This window comes from Lepidochelys kempii, chromosome 6 (genome assembly GCF_965140265.1).
Source record: "Lepidochelys kempii isolate rLepKem1 chromosome 6, rLepKem1.hap2, whole genome shotgun sequence".
In the NCBI taxonomy this organism is placed as follows: Eukaryota; Metazoa; Chordata; order Testudines; family Cheloniidae; genus Lepidochelys; species Lepidochelys kempii.
The window spans coordinates 30,118,031-30,141,656 of NC_133261.1; the positions used below are offsets into that span (position 1 = coordinate 30,118,031).

General features: G+C 44.0%; 1 protein-coding gene across 2 annotated transcripts in view; it reads left to right on the plus strand.

Moving 5' to 3' along the window:
• Positions 1 to 23,626, plus strand: part of SERGEF (secretion regulating guanine nucleotide exchange factor) — a 255,648-nt gene that overhangs the window by 50,378 nt on the left and 181,644 nt on the right. For both annotated transcript variants that reach the window (XM_073347362.1, XM_073347361.1), the window contains exon 9: positions 16,312 to 16,478. In XM_073347362.1, the coding sequence (XP_073203463.1) occupies positions 16,312 to 16,478 (167 nt within the window). The remainder of the gene's footprint in view (positions 1 to 16,311; positions 16,479 to 23,626) is intronic.

Below are 23,626 nucleotides of genomic sequence, written 5' to 3' on the forward strand. Positions count from 1 at the left end.
GTCATTCTGTATAACATGGGTCATAGAACTTCCCCAAAACAATTTCTGGAGATGTCTTTTAGAAAAACACCTGATCTTCATGTAAAAATTGTCAATGATGAAGAATCCACTACAAGCCTTGGTAAATTGTTCCAGTGGTTGATTACCTGCACTGTCAAAAATGTATGCTTTAGTTCTGGTCTGAATTTGTCTAGCTTTGACTTCCAACTATTTGGTTGTGTTATACCTTTCTCTGCTAGACTGAAAAGCCCATTATAAAGTGTAATCAAGTCACCTCTTAACCTTCTTTTGGTTAAGCTAAATAGATAAACTCAAAGAGATCAATCACAAAAACACAGGTTTTCTAATCCTTCGGTCGTTCTTCTCTGAACACCCTCCAATTTGTCAACTTGCTTCTTGAGTGCTGGACACCAGAACTGGACACAGTATTCCAGCAGTGGTTGCACCAATGATAAATACAGAGGTAAAATAACTCTCTACTCCTACTCAAGATTACTGTTTATGTTCCATGGTCACATTAATTCTTTTGGCCATAGCATCACACTGGGAGCTCACGTTCAGCTGATTATTCACCACAACCCCCACAACTATTTCAGAGTCACTGCTTCCCAGGATTGAATCCCCCATATGTTAATATGGCCTGCTTTCTTTGTTCCCAGATGTACACGTTTACATTTAGTCATATTAAAACACATATTGTTTGCTTGTGCCCAGTTTACCAAGTGATCCAGATTGCCCTGAATCAGTGGCCTGTCCTCTTCATTATTTACCACTGCCCCAATTTTTGTGTCTCCTGCAAACTTTATCAGTGATAACTTTGTGTGTTTTTTCAGGTCATTGATAAAAATGTTAAATAGTGCAGGGCCAAGAACCAATGCCTGTCGGCCCCCGCTGAAAACACACCCAATCGATGATGATTCCCCATTTACAATTACATACTGAGACCTTTCAGTTAGCCAGTTTTTAATCCATTAATGTGTGCCTTGTTAATTTTTTTAATCAAAATGTTGTGTGGTACCAAGTCAAATGCCTTACAGAAATCTAAGTATATTATATTAGCACTAATGACTTTATCAACCCAACTTGTAATGTCATAAAAAATATCAAAATAATTTGACAGGATCTATTTTCTATAAAATCATGTTGATTTGCATTAATTCTGTTACTTCCTTTAATTCTTTCTTGCTTATGAGTCCCATATCAGCTGCTCCATTATCTTGCCTGGGATCAATGTCAGGCTGACAGTCTGTTTACCCTTTGTAAAAATCGCTTCTAGACTTATTGACAATCAACATTAATGGTCCAGTGAGCTCCTCAGCCAGCTCTTTTAAAACTTTTGGGTGCAAGTTATCTGGACCTGCTGATTTAAAATATGTCTAAGTTTAGTAGCTTCTGTTTAACATGTTCTAGAGATACTAGTGCAGGGGTTGGCAACCTTCGGCATGTGGCCCATCAGGGTAATCTGCTGGTGGGCCACGAGACATTTTGTTTACAATGACCATCCGCAGGCACAGCTCCCCGCAGCTTGCAGTGGCTGTGGTTCGCTGTTCCCAGCCAATGGAAGCTGCGGGAAGCGGCGGCCAGCATGTCCCTGCAGCCCACGCCGCTTCAAACCCGCTCACCATGTAAGACTGTCATCTGTTTTTTCCCCAAATATAGAACAGAAATACTTATTGAGCACTTCTGCCATTTCTGTATTTTTATTGATAATTCTGACATTTCTACCTAGTAATGGACCAATACCATTGTCAGGATTTTGTTTATTTCTAATCTATTTAAAAAACTCCTTATTGTCCTTAACTTTGCTGGCCATAGATTTTTTTCCTTGGGTCCCTTTGTTTCCCTTATCAGTTTTATACAGTTGTAAACTTCTGAGTTATATACATTCATTCCTTTCTTCCATTTGTTATATATTATTATTTTTATTTTTTTATAGCTGCCATCATTTCCCCTCTAAACCAGCACAGCCTTCTTCCTTTATTGTGGCTTTTTGTGTGTCTAGTAAGGTGTCCTTAAATATAGTTAAGAGTGATGTCAAGATAGGTGATGTAATCATGTGATAGGTGATGTAATGATGATGTAATTTTAAAATAGTGACAACTATAACTTCAGACAAAAATGAATCTGGAGTGATGTGGAAGAAACAAATCAACACATTTACTAAAATTCTTATCTGTTCTTTAAAAATGGGTCAGTTTCAGTGTCAAATGTGCAAGACCAAAATCTCTTCAGCCATATGGATTGTTCAGGTACAACTATGATTATTTATAGTTGTACCTGAACAGTCCATATGGCTGAATAGATTGATTAGGAAAGGGCTAAGAAAGAAAAACAACATACTTTACATTCCTGACAGCATAATAAGTAAGCATGGTGAAGTGTACAATGTCAGACAGAAATGTAGAAGTGTTGTAAGCAATATCATTAGACATGCTCAACTCCACTGACTTTGGGAGTTGGATTTCCGTTTTCCTTCATGGTGGCAGTGTATTTGAAGGAGGATATAAAGTATATTTAGAGGAGATTTCATGAAGTTGAACTGCAGGTTAAAAAGTGAGGTCCCAATTCAGCAAGCATTTAAACACATGTTTAAGTCAATCCCTGTTCAGCAAAGCACTTAGGGATTTTCTGATTATGAACTATCCACTTTCAGAATAGGAGAAAATCAACTAATTCCATGTGACTGAGATAAAGGAAGGCAGATTTCTACGGATACATAAGACACCAGGAATAATGTAACATTAATTTCAACATGGACCAGATAAAAGCACACATGAAAATGGAAAAATGGAAAATGAAAAAACAAGTTCTGTATTATTGGTTTGGATATTAGTTTCACTTAAAATATGACACACTAAAGTTACACAATTAAGCCCATTGTTTCTGAGTTGGGATTCAGTCCTGCAAGCAGATGAGCAGTCTGTACTGATCCAACACAGCGTGTGCTTAACTTTAAGCACATGTATAATTCTACTGATGTTAGTGGAACTACTCACATGTTCATAGTTAAGCATGAGCTTAAGTGCTTTCATGGATTGGGGTCAGAATGCTGAGCACCTTGCAGAATCAAGCTCTTACTAAACACTGTCAGTGTTTTGATAGAAGTGGAAAAGACTTCCAGCATGGTGTTCTGCATCCCGTCCCACAAATTTCAGGATTGTCTTCTATGTGGTGAGTCTTTTTATCTTGTCTGTTCTTGAACATCAAGTTCTGATGCCTTAGCAACCCACCTTGTTAAATGTACTCCATTGTCTAATTGACTCACTGCTAGAAGTGTTTTCTTAACTTGTAATTAAAAATTGTCCTTTTCTAATTTTAGATCAATATTCCTTGTTATGTCACCTTTAATTCTAAAGTAATTCATCCCTCAGCCTCTTATTCTATATGACTAATATAGTATGTATTTTTAGGCCATTATTAAATACCCCCTATGTTATAGGTGGCAGAATAGCAGTGCCTCTTGTTACGAGTGCCTAATACTTTCCATTATAACCCAGTGCTTATAACTTTGACAGACTTAAACCTTTCGGGATGGAATTTTCCATGCTTTGTGTCTGCCTCAGGTAGATTTTTTTTTTGTTCACATGGTAGCTACATTCTGCAGTAAAATTGTCAACCAATGTGGGGGTTGTGACTGTGGGAGACAGAATGTTCTCAGGCTCTGAAGCAGGACTATGGAATTCATTCCCATAAAAGATAAGTAGTAGGCATCCTTCAGTCTTGAGAGACCATGGGTATCTGTCCCCTGAGAGGTAAAGAATTTATTCAGTTGGTTTTATGGCAGCCGTGGCTGAAGAGGCCCATTTGAGAGAGACAATCTCTGCCGCAGCTGTCACATTTAAAGGTGATGTTTTGGCCCTTTGGGCTTTGCTTTCTGCAAGCTCTTTTCTCCTCTGCTAAGCTGGGCGGCTTCCTCTCATAACTCCAGAGACCTTTGTTAAGCTCTTCTTTCCAAAGGCTGCGGTCTTGAGTGTGATCTTCCCAGTTGTTCGCATCCATGTCCATTTCTTTGAGGTCTCGCTTGCACACATCCTTGAAATGCAATTTTAGGCGTCCTTTGGGTCTTTTTCCCAGATGCCAGTTCACCGTAGGGGATGTCCTTTGGGATGCGCCCCATCATTCATTCAGCACACATGCCCAAGCCAGTGAAGGTATCTCTGAGGAGTGTTGGTAGGCTGGGCCACTTGAGCACCTCAGTATTGGTGACTCTGTCCCTCCAGGAGATGCCAAAGATTTGATGAAGGCAACGTATATGAAAGCTGTTGATTCTCTTTTTCTGATGAGAGTATCAGGTCCTTGTCTTGCTCCTGTACAAAAGTGTGCTAATAACACATGCACGATACACACAGATCTTTGTGTGTTCTTTCAGTTTGTTGTTTTGCCATCTCCTCTTGCTCAGTCTAGACATTGTTGTGGCCGCTTTTCCAATGTGGATGTCGAATTCTATTTCAAGTGAAAGGTTGACTGCGAGAGTGGATCCCAGGTATTTGAACTCATTCACCACTTCAAGTTCATAGTTGTTGATCTTGATGGAAGGTGCTTCCTCAACATTATGTTAATCTTTTTTAGGCTTATGGTAAGCCCAGAGTCTTGGCAGGCTTTGGGAAAATGTCTATAAGGTTTTGAGGATGAGTGTCTGTGTGGGTTGTCACTGCTGCGTCATCAGCAAAAAGGAAGTGTTGGATAAAGGCCTCCTCTGAGTCTTGCAAGACTGAATAGCTTTCCATCAGATCTTGTGTGCAAGTAGATTCCCTCAGTTGAGAAACCAAAAGCTTGTTTCAGTAGCCAGGAGAAGAAGATCCCAAACAGAGTTGGGGAAAGTACACAGCCTTGCTTAACTCTGCTACGAATCTAGAAAGCTTCAGAGACTGAGCCATTGTATTGAACTGTGCCATACATATTTTCACGGAAGGATCGAATCATGCTTAAGAGCTTGGGGAGAGAGTTGTCAAAGCACAAATAGTCTGCCTCTATTGACAAGATCAAAAGCCTTTGTGACGTTGATGAAGACTATGTAGAGGGGCTTTTTTTTGTTCTCTGCATTTCTCTTGCAGTTTTCTCAGTGAGACGATCATGTCAATAGTAGGCCTTTCAGCTCTGAAGCCATACTGTGATTCAGGATAGATTCTTTCTGCAAGGGTCTGAAGTCTGTTCAGGAAAACTCGGGCAAAGGCTTTTCCCATAATACTAAGAAGGGATATGCCATGATAGTTGTTACAGTTGCTCCTGTCATCCTTGTTTTTATAGAGAGTGATGATATTGGCATCTCTCATTTCTTGTGGTATTTTGCCTTCTTCCCATCATAGGCAGAGCAACTCATGAAGATGTTGCAGAAGAATAGATTTTTTGCATTTTATGACCTCTAACAGTATGCAGTCTTTTCTGGGGGCCTTTTCATTGGGGAGGCCATCTGTGGCAAGGATAAGCTCCTCGACCGTTGGTTCATCGTTGAGGTGGTTCATAATAGGCTGGTTTTTGATGACTGTGTCTGTAACAATATTTTCAAGAGAGTAAAGCTCAGAATAGTGTTCTACCCAGCGATACATCTGCTTGGTATAGTTGTTGATTGTTTCCCCTGTTCTTGATTTCAATGGGCTGTCTTCTTTGATGTTGGACCCAAGGCTTTCTTGATCCCATTATGCTTGTTTCTGAGGTTGCCTGCATCAGCTGCTACTTGGATGCTTTTTCATAAGTGCAGCCAATAGTCATTGGTGCAGCGTCGAGCAGTTTGTTGTACCTTGGTTCTTGCCACTCTTAGTGCTTGTAAGGTTTTTTCATGTGGGTCTCTCTTGTAGTTGATTTGGGCTGTGCGTATGAAATCCAAGACTGGTGTCAACACATTGGGATATGTGCTAAGTCAGTCGTTGGTCTTATTTTCCTTCTTCTCAAAGACCGCCAGCCAGCTGCATCATAGATTGTGTTCTTCAGTTGCTCCCACTTCAGCTGGGCTCTTATGGCACAATGACTGGAGTCAAGGGCTTGCTGGAGTATGTTCTTGTACTGCTGTGACTTTTCTTAGTCCTCAATGGCACTAATGTTGGTACGAGGACATCCTTTTTCTTTAGATCTGTGTATTTTCTTTGGTTCTTTCTCTGCATACCAGAGAATGGTCTGGTCGCACTCAGCACTTTGATAACTGCGGGTAATGAGGACGGTGTTAAGGTTGGTACGCCTTGTGATGATAAGATCCAGTTTGTGCCAGTGGCCAGATCTGGGATGTTTCCAAGACGCTCTGAAGTGAGACTATGGAACTCATTCCCATGGAAGTTAAGACTGACACAGAATTAACCACTTTCAGAACTAAGATGGAGAGAATTGGGTGCCTAACTGACCTTTGTGCCTTTGAATAACTTCCTGTAAATGCAGAACTAATTTGTTTGACTTACTTTTCCCATAATAAGTTCTGCACACACACATAAATAACCCCCTATCAACTAATCAAGCTGTTTTCCCTACAGGTGGGAATGAAAAAGAGAAGGTATTGTTGTTGCTGTTGTTCCAATTTGTATTTTTAAATACTCTGTCATGCTTAGATATTATGGTGATGTGGGTCATATAAATAAGGCTTAGATTTTGTCATGGTTATATTTAGTAAAAGTCACAGACAGGTCATGGGCAATAAACAAAAATCATGGTAGCCCGTGACCTGCCCCTGACTTTTTAACTAAAATTAACTGTGACAAAGTGGTGAAGAAGGGGGGTCCAGCACTCACTGCTGCTGCAGCTCTGGGGTCCCCCCTCGCTACTCAGGGTGGCTGAGAGTGCTGGGGTCCCCCTGCTGCCCATGGTGGCTGGGAACTGCCTGTGGTGGTGGCTGGGAGCTGCGGGACCCACCCGTCGCCTGCCGTAACTGAAGCAGAAAACGTCATGGAGGTCTTTGGAAGTCACGCATTCTGTGACCTCTGTGACATAATCTTAGCCTCACATATAAGTAACCAGATGTTTAGCTAGAGCTAGCCCTACTTTCCTTGCTTTGTAAAGCACAGTGAGATCTGTGGATAAAAAGCATTTTCTAAGAACTAAATATTGTTGTTCTTCCTGTCTATGGCCAACATTGCTGTTGCTTAAGTCTGTGCTTAAGTCTCATTGATGCTAGTCGCAGCAGCAGAGTTTAAGCAGGTGTGTGTTTGTAGGATCAGGGCCTTTGCGACCAATCCTGCAGGTGATCGCATGTGGGTGAAAGGCTCTTCCCTTGCTTAGCCCCATTACAGTGAATGAGACTCTGTGTGGGGGACAGTAGTCGACTGTGTACTGTCAATTGTAGGATCAGAGCCTAAATCCAGGTCTATACTTAGTTTTTACCAGTATAATAATGGTTTGGGTTGTGATTTTTTTTTTAAGGAGATTTTTATGTTGGCAAAAGCCCAATTGTAGACGCAGTTGTAAAAAAAGTGTTTTTTCTGGTGTAGCTGATTTTGTTTGGGGGAACGGGCATAAGCTGTACCAGCAAAAGCCGGTGTCTTCACTAGGAGGGTTTGCCCATATAGAACTGGTGGAATAGCTAGACCAGCAAAACTTTTCTAGTGTAGACTAGCCCTTAGTATCAGATTGTTTATTAGGAATAACCATATGTTAAAAAATATACTTGCTAAAAATGTTTCAGGTGTGTATCAAAGCAGCAGTACTGTAGGGATTTTCTTTGTCTTACCAACTGCCTTTGCATTTTTCTCTAGAATGATCTAATTTGATCTGGACTTGCCCCGTTAAGGTTTCTTGCATCCTTTAGTCTATTTAAGAAAAGGCAAACAGGTTTCAATCATGACAAGCATGCTTACTATAAACCCACTGTGATGAGTTGTCACCCCTGGGGTGCATTAGCTGTGCCCCCTAATCCCCCAGCTGGTCTGGTCTAACTCACACTGCTTTGTTGGAGATTCCAGCCAGCCTCTCCAGGCCCTTTTATCACCCAGCGTGATAACTGGTGGTGCCACACATCCAAACTGGGCTACCTGAGTGCTTTACCTAAGCCACTCAAAGACAGGCAGGAGACAACAGCCAATTTCCCAGCTCCTCCACCATGCACCCTTGCTGGAGTATAAACCCAAAATTATACCATCTTGCACTGCACAGGGATCTGTACCGTGTTAACTCATTAATAAAGTTCACTTTCCCCTCGATGTGGGAAAGATATGCAACAGCCTTTTGTCACAGAGCTGAGATTTTCCCCAGACACTTCACTTAAAGGCACACTGGTTTAGATAAAACAAGTTTATTAATTACAAAAGATAGATTTTTAAGTGATTATAGAATCATAGAATATCAGGGTTGGAAGGGACCTCAGGAGATCATCTAGTCCAACCCCCTGCTCAAAGCAGGACCAATCCCCAATTTTTGCCCCAGATTCCTAAATGGTTCCTTCAAGGATTGAACTCACAACCCTGGGTTTAGCAGGCCAATGCTCAAACCACATAAGTGATAGCGAACAGATCAAAGAAGTTTACCTAGCAAATAAACAAAAACGCAAACTAAGCCTACCATACTAGATAGATTGGATATGAATTAGCAGCTTCTCACCCTGACTGATATAAGCAGTCCACCAAGTTTCCATACACGGACTAGAAATCCCTTTAACCTGGGACCAGCACTTCCCCCTGTTCAGTCCTTGTTCCTCAGGTGTTTCCAGGAGTTCTCTTGTGTGGGGAGTGAGGCCCTGAGATAATGTCATACCCCACCTTATATAGGGGGGAGGGATAGCTCAGTGGTTTGAGCATTGGCCTGCTAAACCCAGGGTTGTGAGTTCAATCCTTGAGGGGGCCATTTAGGGATCTGGGGCAAAAATTGGGGATTGGTCCTGCTTTGAGCAGGGGGTTGGACTAGATGACCTCCTGAGATCCCTTCCAACCCTGATAGTCTATGAAAGCTTCTCCATATGGCGGGAAGTCTTTGTTCCAAACTCAGTTCCCACTCTGTGGAAAATACATGTACCAAAATGGAGTTCAGTGTCATGTGGTCTGGTCACATGCCCTTGTATGCTCTTCTGAGTCATAGCAGCCATTACTTACAGGCTGGCTGAAATGTTTGCAGGAAGGCTAAGCTCTTCCATGGTCCATTGTCTTTGTTGATGAGCCATTAGCACTGTCTGGCTTCATCATTGTTGTACCTGATTGGCTAGTTGTGGGTGTTAACCGGAATAGGCACATTTGAAATACAGATACATAGTCAATACTCCTAACGTCGGATACAAAAATGATACATGCACACAAATAGAATAATCATATTCAGCATATCGTAACTTTTCCATAGACACCCGACAAGACATATCTTCTACAAAATGCATCATAATTATGTCATAATCGTATCATAATCATACAACTATGAAGAATATGGGGTACGGTGTCACACCCACCACCATCTAATTGAAAAAAAAAAACCTTAAGAAATAATAAAGATGATTACAGGGATTTTAGCTGACTGGCAGCTAGAGTATGTCTAGACTAGTTAAATGGATCATATTTGAAAAAATATTAGCTAACCTGTTTATGAATATGACTGTGCAACTGTTGTAGACACAGTTTAACACTTAAAAAAGCTCCTTCATAAGGGTATGTCTACACTGCAGTGGGGAGTGTGCTTCCAAGTGTGTGTAGACAGACACACTAGGTGTGCTCAAGATAGTGCACTATTTCAACCTGCCCAATGCCCTGCATGTGTAGTCGGGCAGCAAGCCCAAGAAGCCACCCATACTGCTGTAGCTACGTTGCTATTTTTAGGATGCTAGCTTGAGCAAAGCCAGTGTGCGTATATCTACCCGTGCCAGGAAGAAGACTCCCAGCTGCAGTGTAGACATACTCATAGGGCCTGAATCCAAGTCTGACTGCCTCCACCTATGGAGGTCCATTCGCTTCATCTGTAGAATGAGAAAATGAGGTTAATGATACTTAGCTTCATTTATAAAGCAGTTTGAGAGTTAAAGGTGAAAAGCTCTACGTAAGTGCTTGTGACAGGGTTGACTAGGTCTGGAGGCCCTGCCCCAGAAAAGAGCAAAGGAGAAGTCCTCCAAGCAGCCTAGAGTGGCTGCAGGGGAGCAGCCAATCAGAGGGGCTGCTGGCGTGACCAATCAAGGGTCAGAAGGCCCATATAAAAGGAACCAGCAGAGACAGAGCAGTCAGTTGCTGCAGGGAGCTTGAGGAGAGAGGATGAGGTGCCTGGCTAGCTGGAAGAGCAGCAGGACTGTGGACAGATCAGTGCAGGCAGGCTCAGTTCAGGGTACTGAGCCCAGGACCTAGCCAGACCAGGTGAAAGTACTGAGATGGGCCCTGCTGGTCTGTTAAAAAGGGCAGTTGTCTCCAGGAAAGAAGCCTTGCTGCTATGGCACCATACCAGTGCTGTGAGAAAGAACGAGGGACTGTATACCCTAGAAGGTGGGGGCGGGCAGTGTGTGTGACTTGGCCAGAGGGCTGAGTCATTGAAGACTTGTGAAAGAAGCATTGGCCGGGGGTGCCACCCCGTTGTAAGAACTGAAAGAAAAGCAGGTTCACAGAAAGGTGGTGCTTGTGAGAGGCAGGTGCTGATGCCGTTACAGTGCTATATACATTAAGAAGTCTATGCTTAGGGTATGTCTACACTACGGAATAAGGTCGAATTTATAGAAGTCAGTTTTTAGAAATCGGTTTTATATATTCGAGTGTGTGTGTCCCCAGAGAAAATGCTCTAAGTGCATTAAGTGCATTAACTCGGCGGAGTGCTTCCACAGTACCGAGGCTAGAGTCGACTTCCGGAGCATTGCACTGTGGATAGCTATCCCACAGTTCCCGCAGTCTCCGCTGCCCATTGGAATTCTGGGTTGAGATCCCAATGCCTGATGGGGCTAAAACATTGTCGCGGGTGGTTCTGGGTACATATTGTCAGGCCCCCCTTCCCTCCCTCCCTCCGTGAAAGCAAGGGCAGACAATTGTTTCGCGCCTTTTTTCCTGAGTTACCTGTGCAGACGCCATACCACGGCAAGCATGGAGCCCGCTCAGGTAACTGTCACTGTATGTCTCCTGGGTGCTGGCAGACACGGTACGGCATTGCTACACAGTAGCAGCAACCCATTGCCCTGTGGCAGCAGACGGTGCAGTACGACTGGTAGCCGTTCTCGTCGTGTCCGAGGTGCTCCTGGCCACGTCGGCTGGGAGCGCCTGGGCAGACGTGGGCACAGGGACTAAATTTGGAGTGACTTGACCAGGTCATTCTCTTTAGTCCTGCAGTCAGTCCTATTGAACCGTCTTATGGTGAGCAGGCAGGCGATACGGACTGCTAGCAGTTGTACTGTACCATCTTCTGCCGGGCAGGCAAGAGATGAAGATGGCTAGCAGTCGTACTGTACCATCTTCTGCCGAGTAGCCATGAAGATGAGATGTGGATGGCATGCAGTCCTTCTGCACCGTCTGCTGCCAGCCAAAGATGTAAAAGTTAGATGGAGTGGATCAAAACAAGAAATAGACCAGATTTGTTTTGTATTCATTTGCTTCCCCCCCCCCATCTAGGGGACTCATTCCTCTAGGTCACACTGCAGTCAGTCACAGAGAAGGTGCAGCGAGGTAAATCTAGCCATGTATCAATCAGAGGCCAGGCTAACCTCCTTGTTCCAATAAGAACAATAACTTAGGTGCACCATTTCTTATTGGAATCCTCCATGAAGTCCTGCCTGAAATACTCCTTGATGAAAAGCGCCCCCTTTGTTGATTTTAGCTCCCTGAAGCCAACCCTGTAAGCCATGTCGTCAGTCGCCCCTCCCTCTGTCAGAGCAACGGCAGACAATCGTTCCGCGCCTTTTTTCTGTGCGGACGCCATACTAAGGCAAGCAGGTAGGCCGCTCAGCTCACTTTGGCAATTAGGAGCACATTAAACACCACACGCATTATCCAGCAGTATATGCAGCACCAGAACCTGGCAAAGCGATACCGGGCGAGGAGGCAACGTCAGCGCGGTCCCGTGAGTGATCAGGACATGGACACAGATTTCTCAGAAAGCATGAGCCCTGCCAATGCATGCATCATGGTGCTAATGGGGCAGGTTCATGCTGTGGAATGCCGATTCTGGGCTCGGGAAACAAGCACAGACTGGTGGGACCGCATAGTGTTGCATGTCTGGGACGATTCCCAGTGGCTGCAAAACTTTCGCATGCGTAAGGGCACTTTCATGGAACTTTGTAACTTGCTTTTCCCTGCCCTGAGGCGCATGAATACCAAGATGAGAGCAGCCCTCACAGTTGAGAAGCGAGTGGCGATAGCCCTGTGGAAGCTTGCAATGCCAGACAGCTACCGGTCAGTTGGGAATCAATTTGGAGTGGGCAAATCTACTGTTGGGGCTGCTGTGAGGCAAGTAGCCCACGCAATCAAAGATCTGCTGATATCAAGGGTAGTGACCCTGGGAAATGTGCAGGTCATAGTGGATGGCTTTGCTGCAATGGGATTCCCTAACTGTGGTGGGGCCATAGACGGAACCCATATCCCTATCTTGGCACCGGAGCACCAAGCCGGCGAGTACATAAACCGCAAGGGGTACTTTTCAATAGTGCTGTAAGCTCTGGTGGATCACAAGGGACGTTTCACCAACATCAACATGGGATGGCTGGGAAAGGTACATGACGCTCGCATCTTCAGGAACTCTGGTCTGTTTCAAAAGCTGCAGGAAGGGACTTTATTCTCAGACCAGAAAATAACTGTTGGGGATGTTGAAATGCCTATATGTATCTTTGGGGACCCAGCCTACCCCTTAATGCCATGGCTCATGAAGCCGTACACAGGCAGCCTGGACAGTAGTCAGGAGCTGTTCAACTACAGGCTGAGCAAGTGCAGAATGGTGGTAGAATGTGCATTTGGACGTTTAAAGGCGCGCTGGCGCAGTTTACCGACTCGCTTAGACCTCAGCGAAACCAATATTCACACTGTTATTACTGCTTGCCATGTGCTCCACAATATCTGTGAGAGTAAAGGGGAGACGTTTATGGCGGGGTGGGAGGTTGAGGCAAATCGCCTGGCTGCTGGTTACGCGGAGCCAGACACCAGGGCGGTTAGAAGAGCACAGGAGGGTGCGGTACGCATCAGAGAAGCTTTAAAAACTAGTTTCATGACTGGCCAAGCTACGGTGTGAAAGTTCTGTTTGTTTCTCCTTGATGAAACCCCCCGCCCCTTGGTTCACTCTACTTCCCTGTAAGCTAACCACCCTCCCCTCCTCCCTTCAATCACCGCTTGCAGAGGCAATAAAGTCATTGTTACTTCACATTCATGCATTCTTTATTCATTCATCACACAAATAGGGGGATGACTACCAAGGTAGCCCAGGAGGGGTGGTGGAGGAGGGAAGGAAAATGCCACACAGCACTTTAAAAGTTTACAACTTTAAAATTTATTGAATGCCAGCCTTCTTTTTTTTGGGCAGTCCTCTGTGGCGGAGTGGCTGGTTTGCCGGTGGCCCCCCCACTGCGTTCTTTGGCGTCTGGGTGTGGAGGCTATGGAACTTGGAGAGGAAGGCGGTTGGTTACACAGGGGCTGTAGTGGCAGTCTGTGCTCCAGCTGCCTTTGCTGCAGCTCAACCATACACTGGAGCATACTGGTTTGGTCCTCCAGCAGCCTCAGCATTGAATCCTGCCTCCTCTCATCACTCTGCCTCCACATTTGAGCTTCAGCCCTGTCTTCAGCCCGCCACTTACTCTCTTCAGCCCACCACCTCTCCTCCTGGTCATTTTGTGCTTTCCTGCACTCTGACATTATTTGCCTCCACGCATTCGTCTGTGCTCTGTCAGTGTGGGAGGACAGCATGAGCTCGGAGAACATTTCATCTCGAGTGTGCTTTTTTTTCTTTCTAAGCTTCACTAGCCTCTGGGAAGGAGAAGATCCTGTGATCATTGAAACACATGCAGCTGGTGGAGAAAAAAAAAGGGACAGCGGTATTTAAAAAGACACATTTTATAAAACAGTGGCTACACCCTTTCAGGGTAAACCTTGCTGTTAACATTACACACATAGCACATGTGCTTTCGTTACAAGGTCGGATTTTGCCTCCCCCCACCGTGTGGCTACCCCCTCAACTTTCCCCCCTCCCTGTGGCTAACAGCGGGGAACATTTCTGTTTAGCCGCAGGCAAACAGCCCAGCAGGAATGGGCTCCTCTGAGTGTCCCCTGAAGAAAAGCACTCTATTTCAACCAGGAGACCATGAATGATATCTCACTCTCCTGAGGATAACACAGAGAGATAAAGAACAGATGTTGTTTGAACGCCAGCAAACATACACTGCAATGCTTTGTTGTACAATGATTCCCGAGTACATGTTATGGCCTGGAGTGGTAAAGTGTCCTACCATGAAGGACGCAATAACACAGCCCTCCTCAGAAACCTTTTGCAAAGGCTTTGGGAGTACATCCAGGAGAGCCGCGAATGCCAGGGCAAAGTAATCCTTTCACATGCTTGCTTTTAAACCATGTATAGTATTTTAAAAGGTACACTCACCGGAGATCCCTTCTCCGCCTGCTGGGTCCAGGAGGCAGCCTTGGGTGGGTTCGGGGGGTACTGGCTCCAGGTCCAGGGTGAGAAACAGTTCCTGGCTGTCGGGAAAACCAGTTTCTCTGCTTGCTTGCTGTGAGCTATCTACAACCTCCTCCTCCTCCTCATCTTCTTCGTCCCCAAAACCTGCTTCCGTATTGCCTCCATCTCCATTGAAGGAGTCAAACAACACGGCTGGGGTAGTGGTGGCTGAACCCCCTAAAATGGTATGCAGCTCATCATAGAAGCGGCATGTTTGGGGCTCTGACCCGGAGCGGCCATTCGCCTCTCTGGTTTTCTGGTAGGCTTGCCTCAGCTCCTTCAGTTTCATGCGGCACTGCTTCGGGTCCCTGTTATGGCCTCTGTCCTTCATGCCCTGGGAGATTTTGACAAAGGTTTTGGCATTTCGAAAACTGGAACCGAGTTCTGATAGCACGGATTCCTCTCCCCATACAGCGATCAGATCCCGTACCTCCCGTTCGGTCCATGCTGGAGCTCTTTTGCGATTCTGGGACTCCATCATGGTCACCTCTGCTGATGAGCTCTGCATGGTCACCTGCAGCTTGCCACGCTGGCCAAACAGGAAATGAGATTCAAAAGTTCGCGGTTCTTTTCCCGTCTACCTGGCCAGTGCATCTGAGTTGAGAGTGCTGTCCAGAGCGGTCACAATGGAGCACTCTGGGATAGCTCCCGGAGGCCAATACCGTCGAATTGTGTCCACAGTACCCCGAATTCGAGCCGGCAAGGCCTATTTAAGCGCTAATCCACTTGTCAGGGGTGGAGTAAGGAAATCGATTTTAAGAGCCCTTTAAGTCGAAATAAAGGGCTTCATCGTGTGGACAGGTGCAGCTTTACATCGATTTAATGCTGCTAAATTCGACCTAAAGTCCTAGTGTAGACCAGGGCTTAGAGCAGGAGCTCCATAATAATGGACCCAATGTACTGTAGCATGGAAGGGAACTAAACTCTGCTGACATTATTTAAAATAAACTTTTCTTGGGGTAGGGGAGGGGGGACAAAGTTCTGTTTCCTACCAAACAAATCAATATATTTAAAATGTTTAATAATGATTGTGAACATAAAAATAACCATACTGGGTGAGATCAGTGGTCCTGCTAGCCCAGAATCTTGTCTTCCAGCAGTGGCCAATGCCAGGTGCTTCGGAGGGAATGAACAGAACAGGCAATCATTGAGTGATCCATCCCCTGTCATCCACTCTCAGCTTCAGGCAAACAGAGGCTAGGGACACCCCGAGCATCTTGTGGCACCATTCCCCCATCATCGGTTACCATGCAGAACAAACCATTATTCTGCAGCTAACGGAAGTTTGTGGCAGAAGGTATCTTCTCTGAAGAAGACATAAACCTTATATTAAATACAGGGACACAGGATGTTTCTGTGCCAAATACTGGGAAGGAAGGAAAATCTCTTGGAATTTAACGTAAGCTATTTTATGTGCGTGTCTCTTAAAACAAAACAAAAAGGTTTCTTTTGTAAAACAAATAAGTATACAAATTCTATACAGCACATCTAGAGGATGCAGATTTCCTGAGACAATTCCATGTACAATCCATGCCTCATCAGACATGGCATTTTTGTTTGAAAACTAAATGCTGAAGTTTGGGTAATTGCAATGAGTTTCTCAGCTACATTTTAATACCTTTTCTCCCATCATGCGCCAAAGAGTAAGTAGATTCCTCACTTTTTCACTGTTGTGTTCTGTGAGCTTTTAAGTATGGTGCAGTAAACAGTACATAGAGTCGACTGTTCTAGTTTTGAAATTAGCGTTCCAAATATTGTCTGGCTGCAATGGAGAAATAACCCACACTGTGTGTTTGTATTTAGATACTGGCAAGGTCTTCACGTGGGGTAGAGCAGACTATGGGCAACTTGGAAGGAGTGCAGTGGTTCATGATGGACAAAGACAGGAGGTGCAGAGATCATCTGAAGAACATGTGGAGCAGTTGTCTAATGTGCCGGTTTCAGTGCCTTGCCTCGCTGGAGCATCTGAGGTAAGGGAAAAAATGTGTCCTTTTCTCAGCTTTAGAATTGCCCCTCTTTGCACAAGTCAAGATGCTCAGAATGATCGCCTGAAAAAACGTTCTTCAAAATGAAGCAAAAACAGCCCTTCCCTCCCACTCAAGTACTCCGAATTTAATTTGATTCAATTATTTGTAATTCTTAAATAATCATTGTGTTCTGAAGCAAGTTTGTTCTTAGGTAGAAGCTGTGAGTGAGGGATTGGAGTTTTCATTAGCAAAAAGATGGCTTTAGATTTGGTATCTTCTTTAGATGTCAAATTTGAAAAGGAAGTAGTTGCTGCTGTAATACTGTGTAACAGATTAGGTATGACCCTAACCATTTTCAGTGTTGCTTTCTTCTGAAGAAATCTGAATATGCTACAGTTTAACCCGTGATCTTCCCGCACTTCACACAGTGTTGTTCATATTGGGTTTCACTCTTAAGGCAGTAGTGTTTTTAGTTTTGAAATGAGAAACAACCTTCCTTTAGTGGGCAGCTGAATCCAGAAGGAACAAATAAATTAGTATAACTGGAAAAAATGAAGTTACACAGTATGAGAAGTAGACTGTCATTTGAATGGAATTGAAGATCTCTAAGCGCATGATTCATAGTCCCTTGATATCAATGGAAAGACTCCCATTGACTTCAGTGGGCTTTAGTTCAGGCCCTAAATGATAGAGAATTTCTCAGAGGTTGGACATCCATGCCATCAACAAGGACTTTGGAAAAGAGTAGTAGACTTATTTTTGAGGAAACTGAGCAGTGAGACTTACAGGAGTCAGAGTTAAACTGTTAACAAAGGAAAGAGCGTGGAAAATTTGACACTGTTTAAGGAGTACTTGGTGCTGCAGCCACTGCAATAGAAAGATTTGGCGGAAAACTAGCCTTCTGTACTAAATCAAACAGTGCAAATCTCAAAATTCCTGGAGATCATTAGGTCCTGTAGAACAAAAGCTGGAGTTATTGTTAAACATGAAAATCTTGGTAATAGCCAATATCTTCAGTAGCATTACCATTTTAGAACGCGGAGAATTTTTCCAGGAATGATTGTCACAGTCCCCAGAGGAACTGCACCCCTTTATGATCTTCTTGGGTGACTACACTTAGGGCTCTATCCTCAAGCTATCACTTTTCTTAGGGTGGGATCCTGCTATCCACTCCCTATAGACCAGGGACTGCAGACTTGTGTGATTCATTGTGATTACCTCAGCAGGTCTGACTTTAGTTCAGTGCCCGCAGTCCTGTTTTCTCAGGGGCAATGATACGGATAACCTGTGACCGCCTGCTTTTATAAACCAAACTACTATTCAGAACAAAACCATTACCAGTGAATCATACCTCAGAAACAATAAACAGCTTATATGCAGGTCTTGGCTTACCAGACAGTCATCCGTCTTCTGCATGGAGATCCCGATAAGGTCAGAGTACTTCCGGCCCTTTTCACAGGGTCTGTCTCTCTCGGTCACAGTTTTATGTCAGTTCTTGAATTGTGTATGATTACCTTTCTCCCCAGATCGAGGCTGTTTCTTCATACAGTTTGACATTTTTTGGCAGATCGAACCAGTGTATATTATTGTCTCTGGGGAGTGAAACTTCCCCAGACTAGTTACTGGCACTAGGAATTTTCATTCTCTCCTCCCACCCCCTGCAAATGACTTTGGGTCATATAGAAAATGTTTCTATCTCCTCATTTAGCCAGGAGTGCAAGCCAGCCCACAAAAATACTACATTTATAAAGTTGATATTGATAGTCTTTGACTATCTCATGCATCCATAGCATCTGTTGAATCTCACTACAATAGTTTTTGAATATTCCAGGCTACCAAAGCATGGCATTTGTCACAATGTCCATGGGAAAATATTGTACAAATAATCTATTTAAGCACCAAATTATACCTTTGTGTAATTGCAAGTAGTGTAAAGGCTTTGGAAAATATGAGACTAGCAATTTGTTCAATAGCTCCTGGGTGCTACAATAACAATACAACATATTATTATAGAGTGCTTTTCATCTCAGGATTTCAGAGCATGTCACACACCTCCATTAAGCCTTGCAACACCCCAATGAGGTGATATCTATCATTACCCTCATTTTTATGGGTAGACTGAGGCGAGAAAGTAAAGTGACTTGTGTAAGACCACACAGCAAGTCAGTGGCAGAACCAGGAATAAAGACTGAGTCCTAGCTCAAAGTCCTTTGCTCTAGTCACTAGACCATGCACAACATTATTACTGTTAACTTTTATATGTATTATGGGTAACGTGTAGAGATCTCAGTCAGGATTGGGGTCCCATTTTGCTAGGTGTTGCACAAACTCATGGGAAGATCTAGCCTCTCCCCTGTGGGAACTTATTATTTAAGAAGACAAGTGATTCATGAAAGGTGGAGTTGTACTCCATTTTTATACACCTTGCAACAGAAAAGATGAGTAAAAATCACCTCAACTTCCTTCAACTGCCCTCATCCGTATTCATCCTTAGGACGGTTGTGGGAGAAGGGTGGTCAAAGCAAGCATCACTGCTGCAGCAGCAGGGATATGGGATGATGGGAAAAGAAGCGACAGCTGATAAGACCAGGGGCAGAGCTCTGAATGGCTTTGAACAGTTAGGTTACAATAAAACAAATGATGCCAGAACTCGGGTGGAGTCTGCAGTCTACCTATAAGATTTAAGTCTTAATTTCAAGTGCAAATTGCAGTGTGAACGCCACACCAGACAGAGGGAAGAAGGAAGTTGCAGTACATAGGGTGCTTGTCTGGGATTTAGAAAACTTGAGTTCAATTCCTACTCCTGAGGGCATTCTGCTCCAAAAAATTAAAAATTCTGCACACAATATTTTAAAAATCTGCAAGTTTTATTTGTCAATAAATAAATGCAGCGGCTCCAGCATGGCAGTGGGGAGCACAGGCCACTGGTGCACGGAGGTGGGAGATTACCTTGCAGCCTCCCCACCTTCCACCCCAGGGACATGGACTCATTGGTGAGGCTGCACCTGACCCTGACACAGCACAAGGACTGGGTTTGCCCCAGAAACACCCTGGGGCCATGCCCCTCTGCACCAGGCACATCAAGTGTGGAGCAGGAAGGCTTAACCAGGCAGGATCCAAGTGTGGAGGGGCTCAGTGTGGGGGGATCCAGGTGTGGGGTGAGAGGAGTCTGTGTGGGACAATCTGGGTGCAGACAGCTCAGTGCGGGGTCTGGATGTGGGGGGATCTGGATGCACAGAGGTTCGTTGTGGGGGTGGGGATTTCCAGGTGCAGGGGCAATGGGACTCTGCTGGGGCTTCCAGGTCAGGGCTCAGCAGGGGGGGTCTGGGTGCTGGGGGCTCCAGATGCAGAGGTTGAGGTTCAGTGGGGTGGGATTCAGGTGTGGAGGGCTAGGGGGGTTCTGGGTTTACAGGGTGAGGCTTGGCGGGGGTGTCTCAGTACGGGAGGTCCAGATGCATGAGAGTTGGGTGGATGGGGGAGCAGCTTCCTCTACAGTGACCCCTCCCCCTGCAGTTGAGGAGCAATGGGGGCAGGAAGCAGGGGAGGATGCTGAGCTTCCTGCAGCTGGGGGAGGTTTCTGGGAGTGAGTCTGACACAGCCCCAGCCACTCCTTGTAGGGGAAGGGGAAGTCCCAGTCCTTTTCTGCCTTCAGCCCAGCCATGACTAGCTGCTGATCCCGGCTCAGGGTAGGCGCCACTGGCTGGTGTGTCCACATCCCTGTGGTGATTTACCTCTCTGCCAGCTGCTTTAGTGCCTGAAACAATGTACCTGCACAGTTAGGGAATGGTGCATGACTGCTCTTGCAGCTTCCCTTTGCTTCCCTGTCACAAAGTCATTTTTCTGCGGGAAAGCAAAGAAATCTGCGGGAGACATGAATTCTGCACACGTGCAGTGGTGCAGAATTCCCCCAGGAGTAAATTTCCTCTCCACCACAGGCTTCCTGTGTGATTTATTCTCTCTGTCCCTGAGTTTCTCATCTGTAAAATGGGGATAATAACACTGCCCTACCTCTTAGGAGTGGTGTGACATTAAAGATTGCAAGGCACTGAGTACCTGAGATAGTAAAGATGTTTGGTTGCTTGTAGTTCTTTAGGGAAGTAGGTTCTAAATACCCAAATCAATGAAAGCGACAACACCTAGATGTACAGTAATTCATAAACAGCAACAAACTTCACCTCTGACCTGGGGAATTGAATGGTTGTAAACATCTGCTTTTCCTTTTGACTCCAGCTATCCTCCTGCATGTGCTTGTGTTCAGTTTATCCTTCACTAATGTTAGACTCTCAGCCTGGGAATTTGAATTCAAGATAATCAGTGCCCATCTTCATCCCCTCAGAATTGACAGATTAAGCAGCAATGGCTGACTTGACTGCCTTTCCTGCTGTTGCCACCTCAAGGAGAGGCCTGAGTTAAACATCTGTGCTTTGAGGTAGCCCCTTTTCAGTGAGACTAGGGAGGTTTAGGAGAAAACATTAAGAAGAGAGCAGAGTTAAAAGGAATACAGATGGACTGATTCAAATGCAGTATTGGAAAAGAAAGGACAGATTGAAGTTAACCTTAACTCCCAATGTTCAGTTTGGGAGACAGTTCTTAAAAATAATATAATCTTTATCCTGAGTAGAGCCAGGTGATATTGTTTTGATGAACAGAAATTTTGTTGAAAAATGCATTTTTTGAGGGGTTGGAAACAAAACTGAATTTTTCCCCCCGGAAATGTTGAAACAAACTGTTTCAACATTTCACTTAGAAAATGTTGACGTTTTGTTTAAAAAGTCATTTTTGAAATGCCATTTTGAGTCAATATTCAAAATGTTTTAATTAGACCTGAACAAAATGATTTGGCAAACCAAAAAATTCCATTTCTGTTTTAAACAATCCTTTTTTTGGATTTTTCAGTTCAGCCATTGAATGGAAAAATCAGTTATTCACTTATCTCTGAATCCTGAGCCTATTTGTAAGTTTATATAAAATTGATTGAAATAAATTTTTGGCAAGGCTATAATCTGCTGGTTGCTTAGTGACTTGAGTTAGCATTGTTTAAAAATACAAGGGGAAAATTGTGTTCAGATAATATTCAGCATCAAACATAAATAAGTTTGCTTTTTATTGTCAGTTTAAGGCTACTGTCCTGTCGTTAATGCAGACTGTGATCTCTGCTATGTAGCTTGTTTCCTCTACTCATGTGGTTGACCTACTGCTTTCTCCTGCAAAGGGTGGTGATTGTTCTGCGTGTGCTGCAAATATTCAGGATGCCATATCAGTCTGTACTGAAAATCTCCTTGTTTCTGAGTTAACCGTATGTTGCTTTAATGTAGCTTAATTCCATTACCTGTATTCACTTGGAAATATTGTTCTTGGGAAGTATAAGCAAAATCTTTTTCTTTTTTCTTCTTTAAATGTAAACAATGGGAAACAAAAATCAATAAAAGGGACAATCTTACAGCAATGTAATGACTGCTCAGCACCTCTTTCAGTGATAGCTTAAGCTCATAAAGAGTTGGTATCTATATTACAATCATGAAGCATCATGTGTTTAAATCTACTGAATAATTATATTGCAGATAAATATATTATTTCCCTTTCTGTGCAGAATAAGTCACTGAGAAGAAATTTCAAGTTTGTGCTGAAATCAGTTGTGTGGCGTTATTCATGAGGTGCTTTTGTGTTGTATGGGGGTTCTTGACTGGACCTCTTAGGAACATCTGATTCATCTATTGCCTGATGTACATTCATATCCGCTGCTCTTGAGATGAAAGGACAAATGGAGATTAAATAAAAATGGATTGAAATTTGATTAGCCTCTCTGTTTAGTGAATGTTACAAAGACCTAGTTTATCTTTTCCTTCTTCTCAAAATGCTTCTCCAGCCTGTCTGGTATTTTTGGTCTTAATAGCTACCCTTTTACTGTTTGTGATATGTTCGGCATGTCGTTCATTGCAGCGAACATTCACCGTAAGCAATAAACTGACTGAGAAGAAGTCATTCTATATGACTAAATGGCTTTCACTAAATTGAAGGGAAGAAGGGATATTTTCTCTTTGGAAATAAAGAATCGCCTTCACATACGGTCACATTCCCATTGTAGCCCTAATATCACTAAAGAAAGTTCTGCTAGTTTGCAGCTGTTCTGGGCAGTGAGCACTGGAGTTTCTGAATGAAAAGAAAAAATAGAGCAGCGAAGTGAAAAAATGACGACTTGCTGCATTACACGGTCATCATCAAATGAGTGACTGTGTGTGCTTAGTCCACTCCATCAATATCAAGCCAGTATAATAATGGTGTATGCAGGGGGTCTACCACACATCTCAGGGCTGGAGACTGAGAATACCCTGTGAGCTGGAGTAGCTTCTCCTGGGCCTGTTGTGTGGCTCCCATGACCCTGCCCTGCCTTCCCACCCACTATGGAGCCAGTGTGGAGACCTGTCCCTGGGTGTGTAGGGATTGTGCAGGCACTCTCGTGTGGCTGCTTCCCCTGTGCAGGGCATTAGGGGTGCAGTGTGTGTTGCACTGGCCTTTTGCATCTGGTAAATATTACTGTGCAGTTGGGTATAGCTGGCTTTGTTAATACTTTACCCTCTTTGCTGCACTAATTGATATATTTGTTCATCCATAGGCCTTTGAAAGGCACGTGCTTTTATTCCTCCCCCCACATCACTATATTATAGAGATATATAAGTAATATTGTACTTGCAAGTGATCAAGCTTCTAGCTACGAAGTACACAATCTCAGCTGCTATCATAAGGTGACAAATCTCCATGGGTAACTTTGACTCTAGACTCCTGTAAATGGAGTAAAGGGAAACCCTAATCTCGGAAGAATAATATACTTCAATAAAGACCCAATAGGAAAACATCTACTTCAAACTACTCTTCTAGTTTATATTGTGGCTTCTGATGGTAAGTCAATAAATATTTCTTAAAATCTTGAGGATAGATTTATTTATAAAACATGTTAGCAATAAAGTGAAAACGAACACTTGGGAAGATAACATATTCATGACCTTTGAGTTACATATTACCTGCATAGCTCTGTGACAGAGTGCTGAGAGCCAGTGGTGGACCCCGCACTCTGATCACTTAAGCCTTAACTAGCTCCACCAGGAAAGGCCAGGAAAGGCCTGATGGAGGAGGAGATAACTTTATTGCCAAAC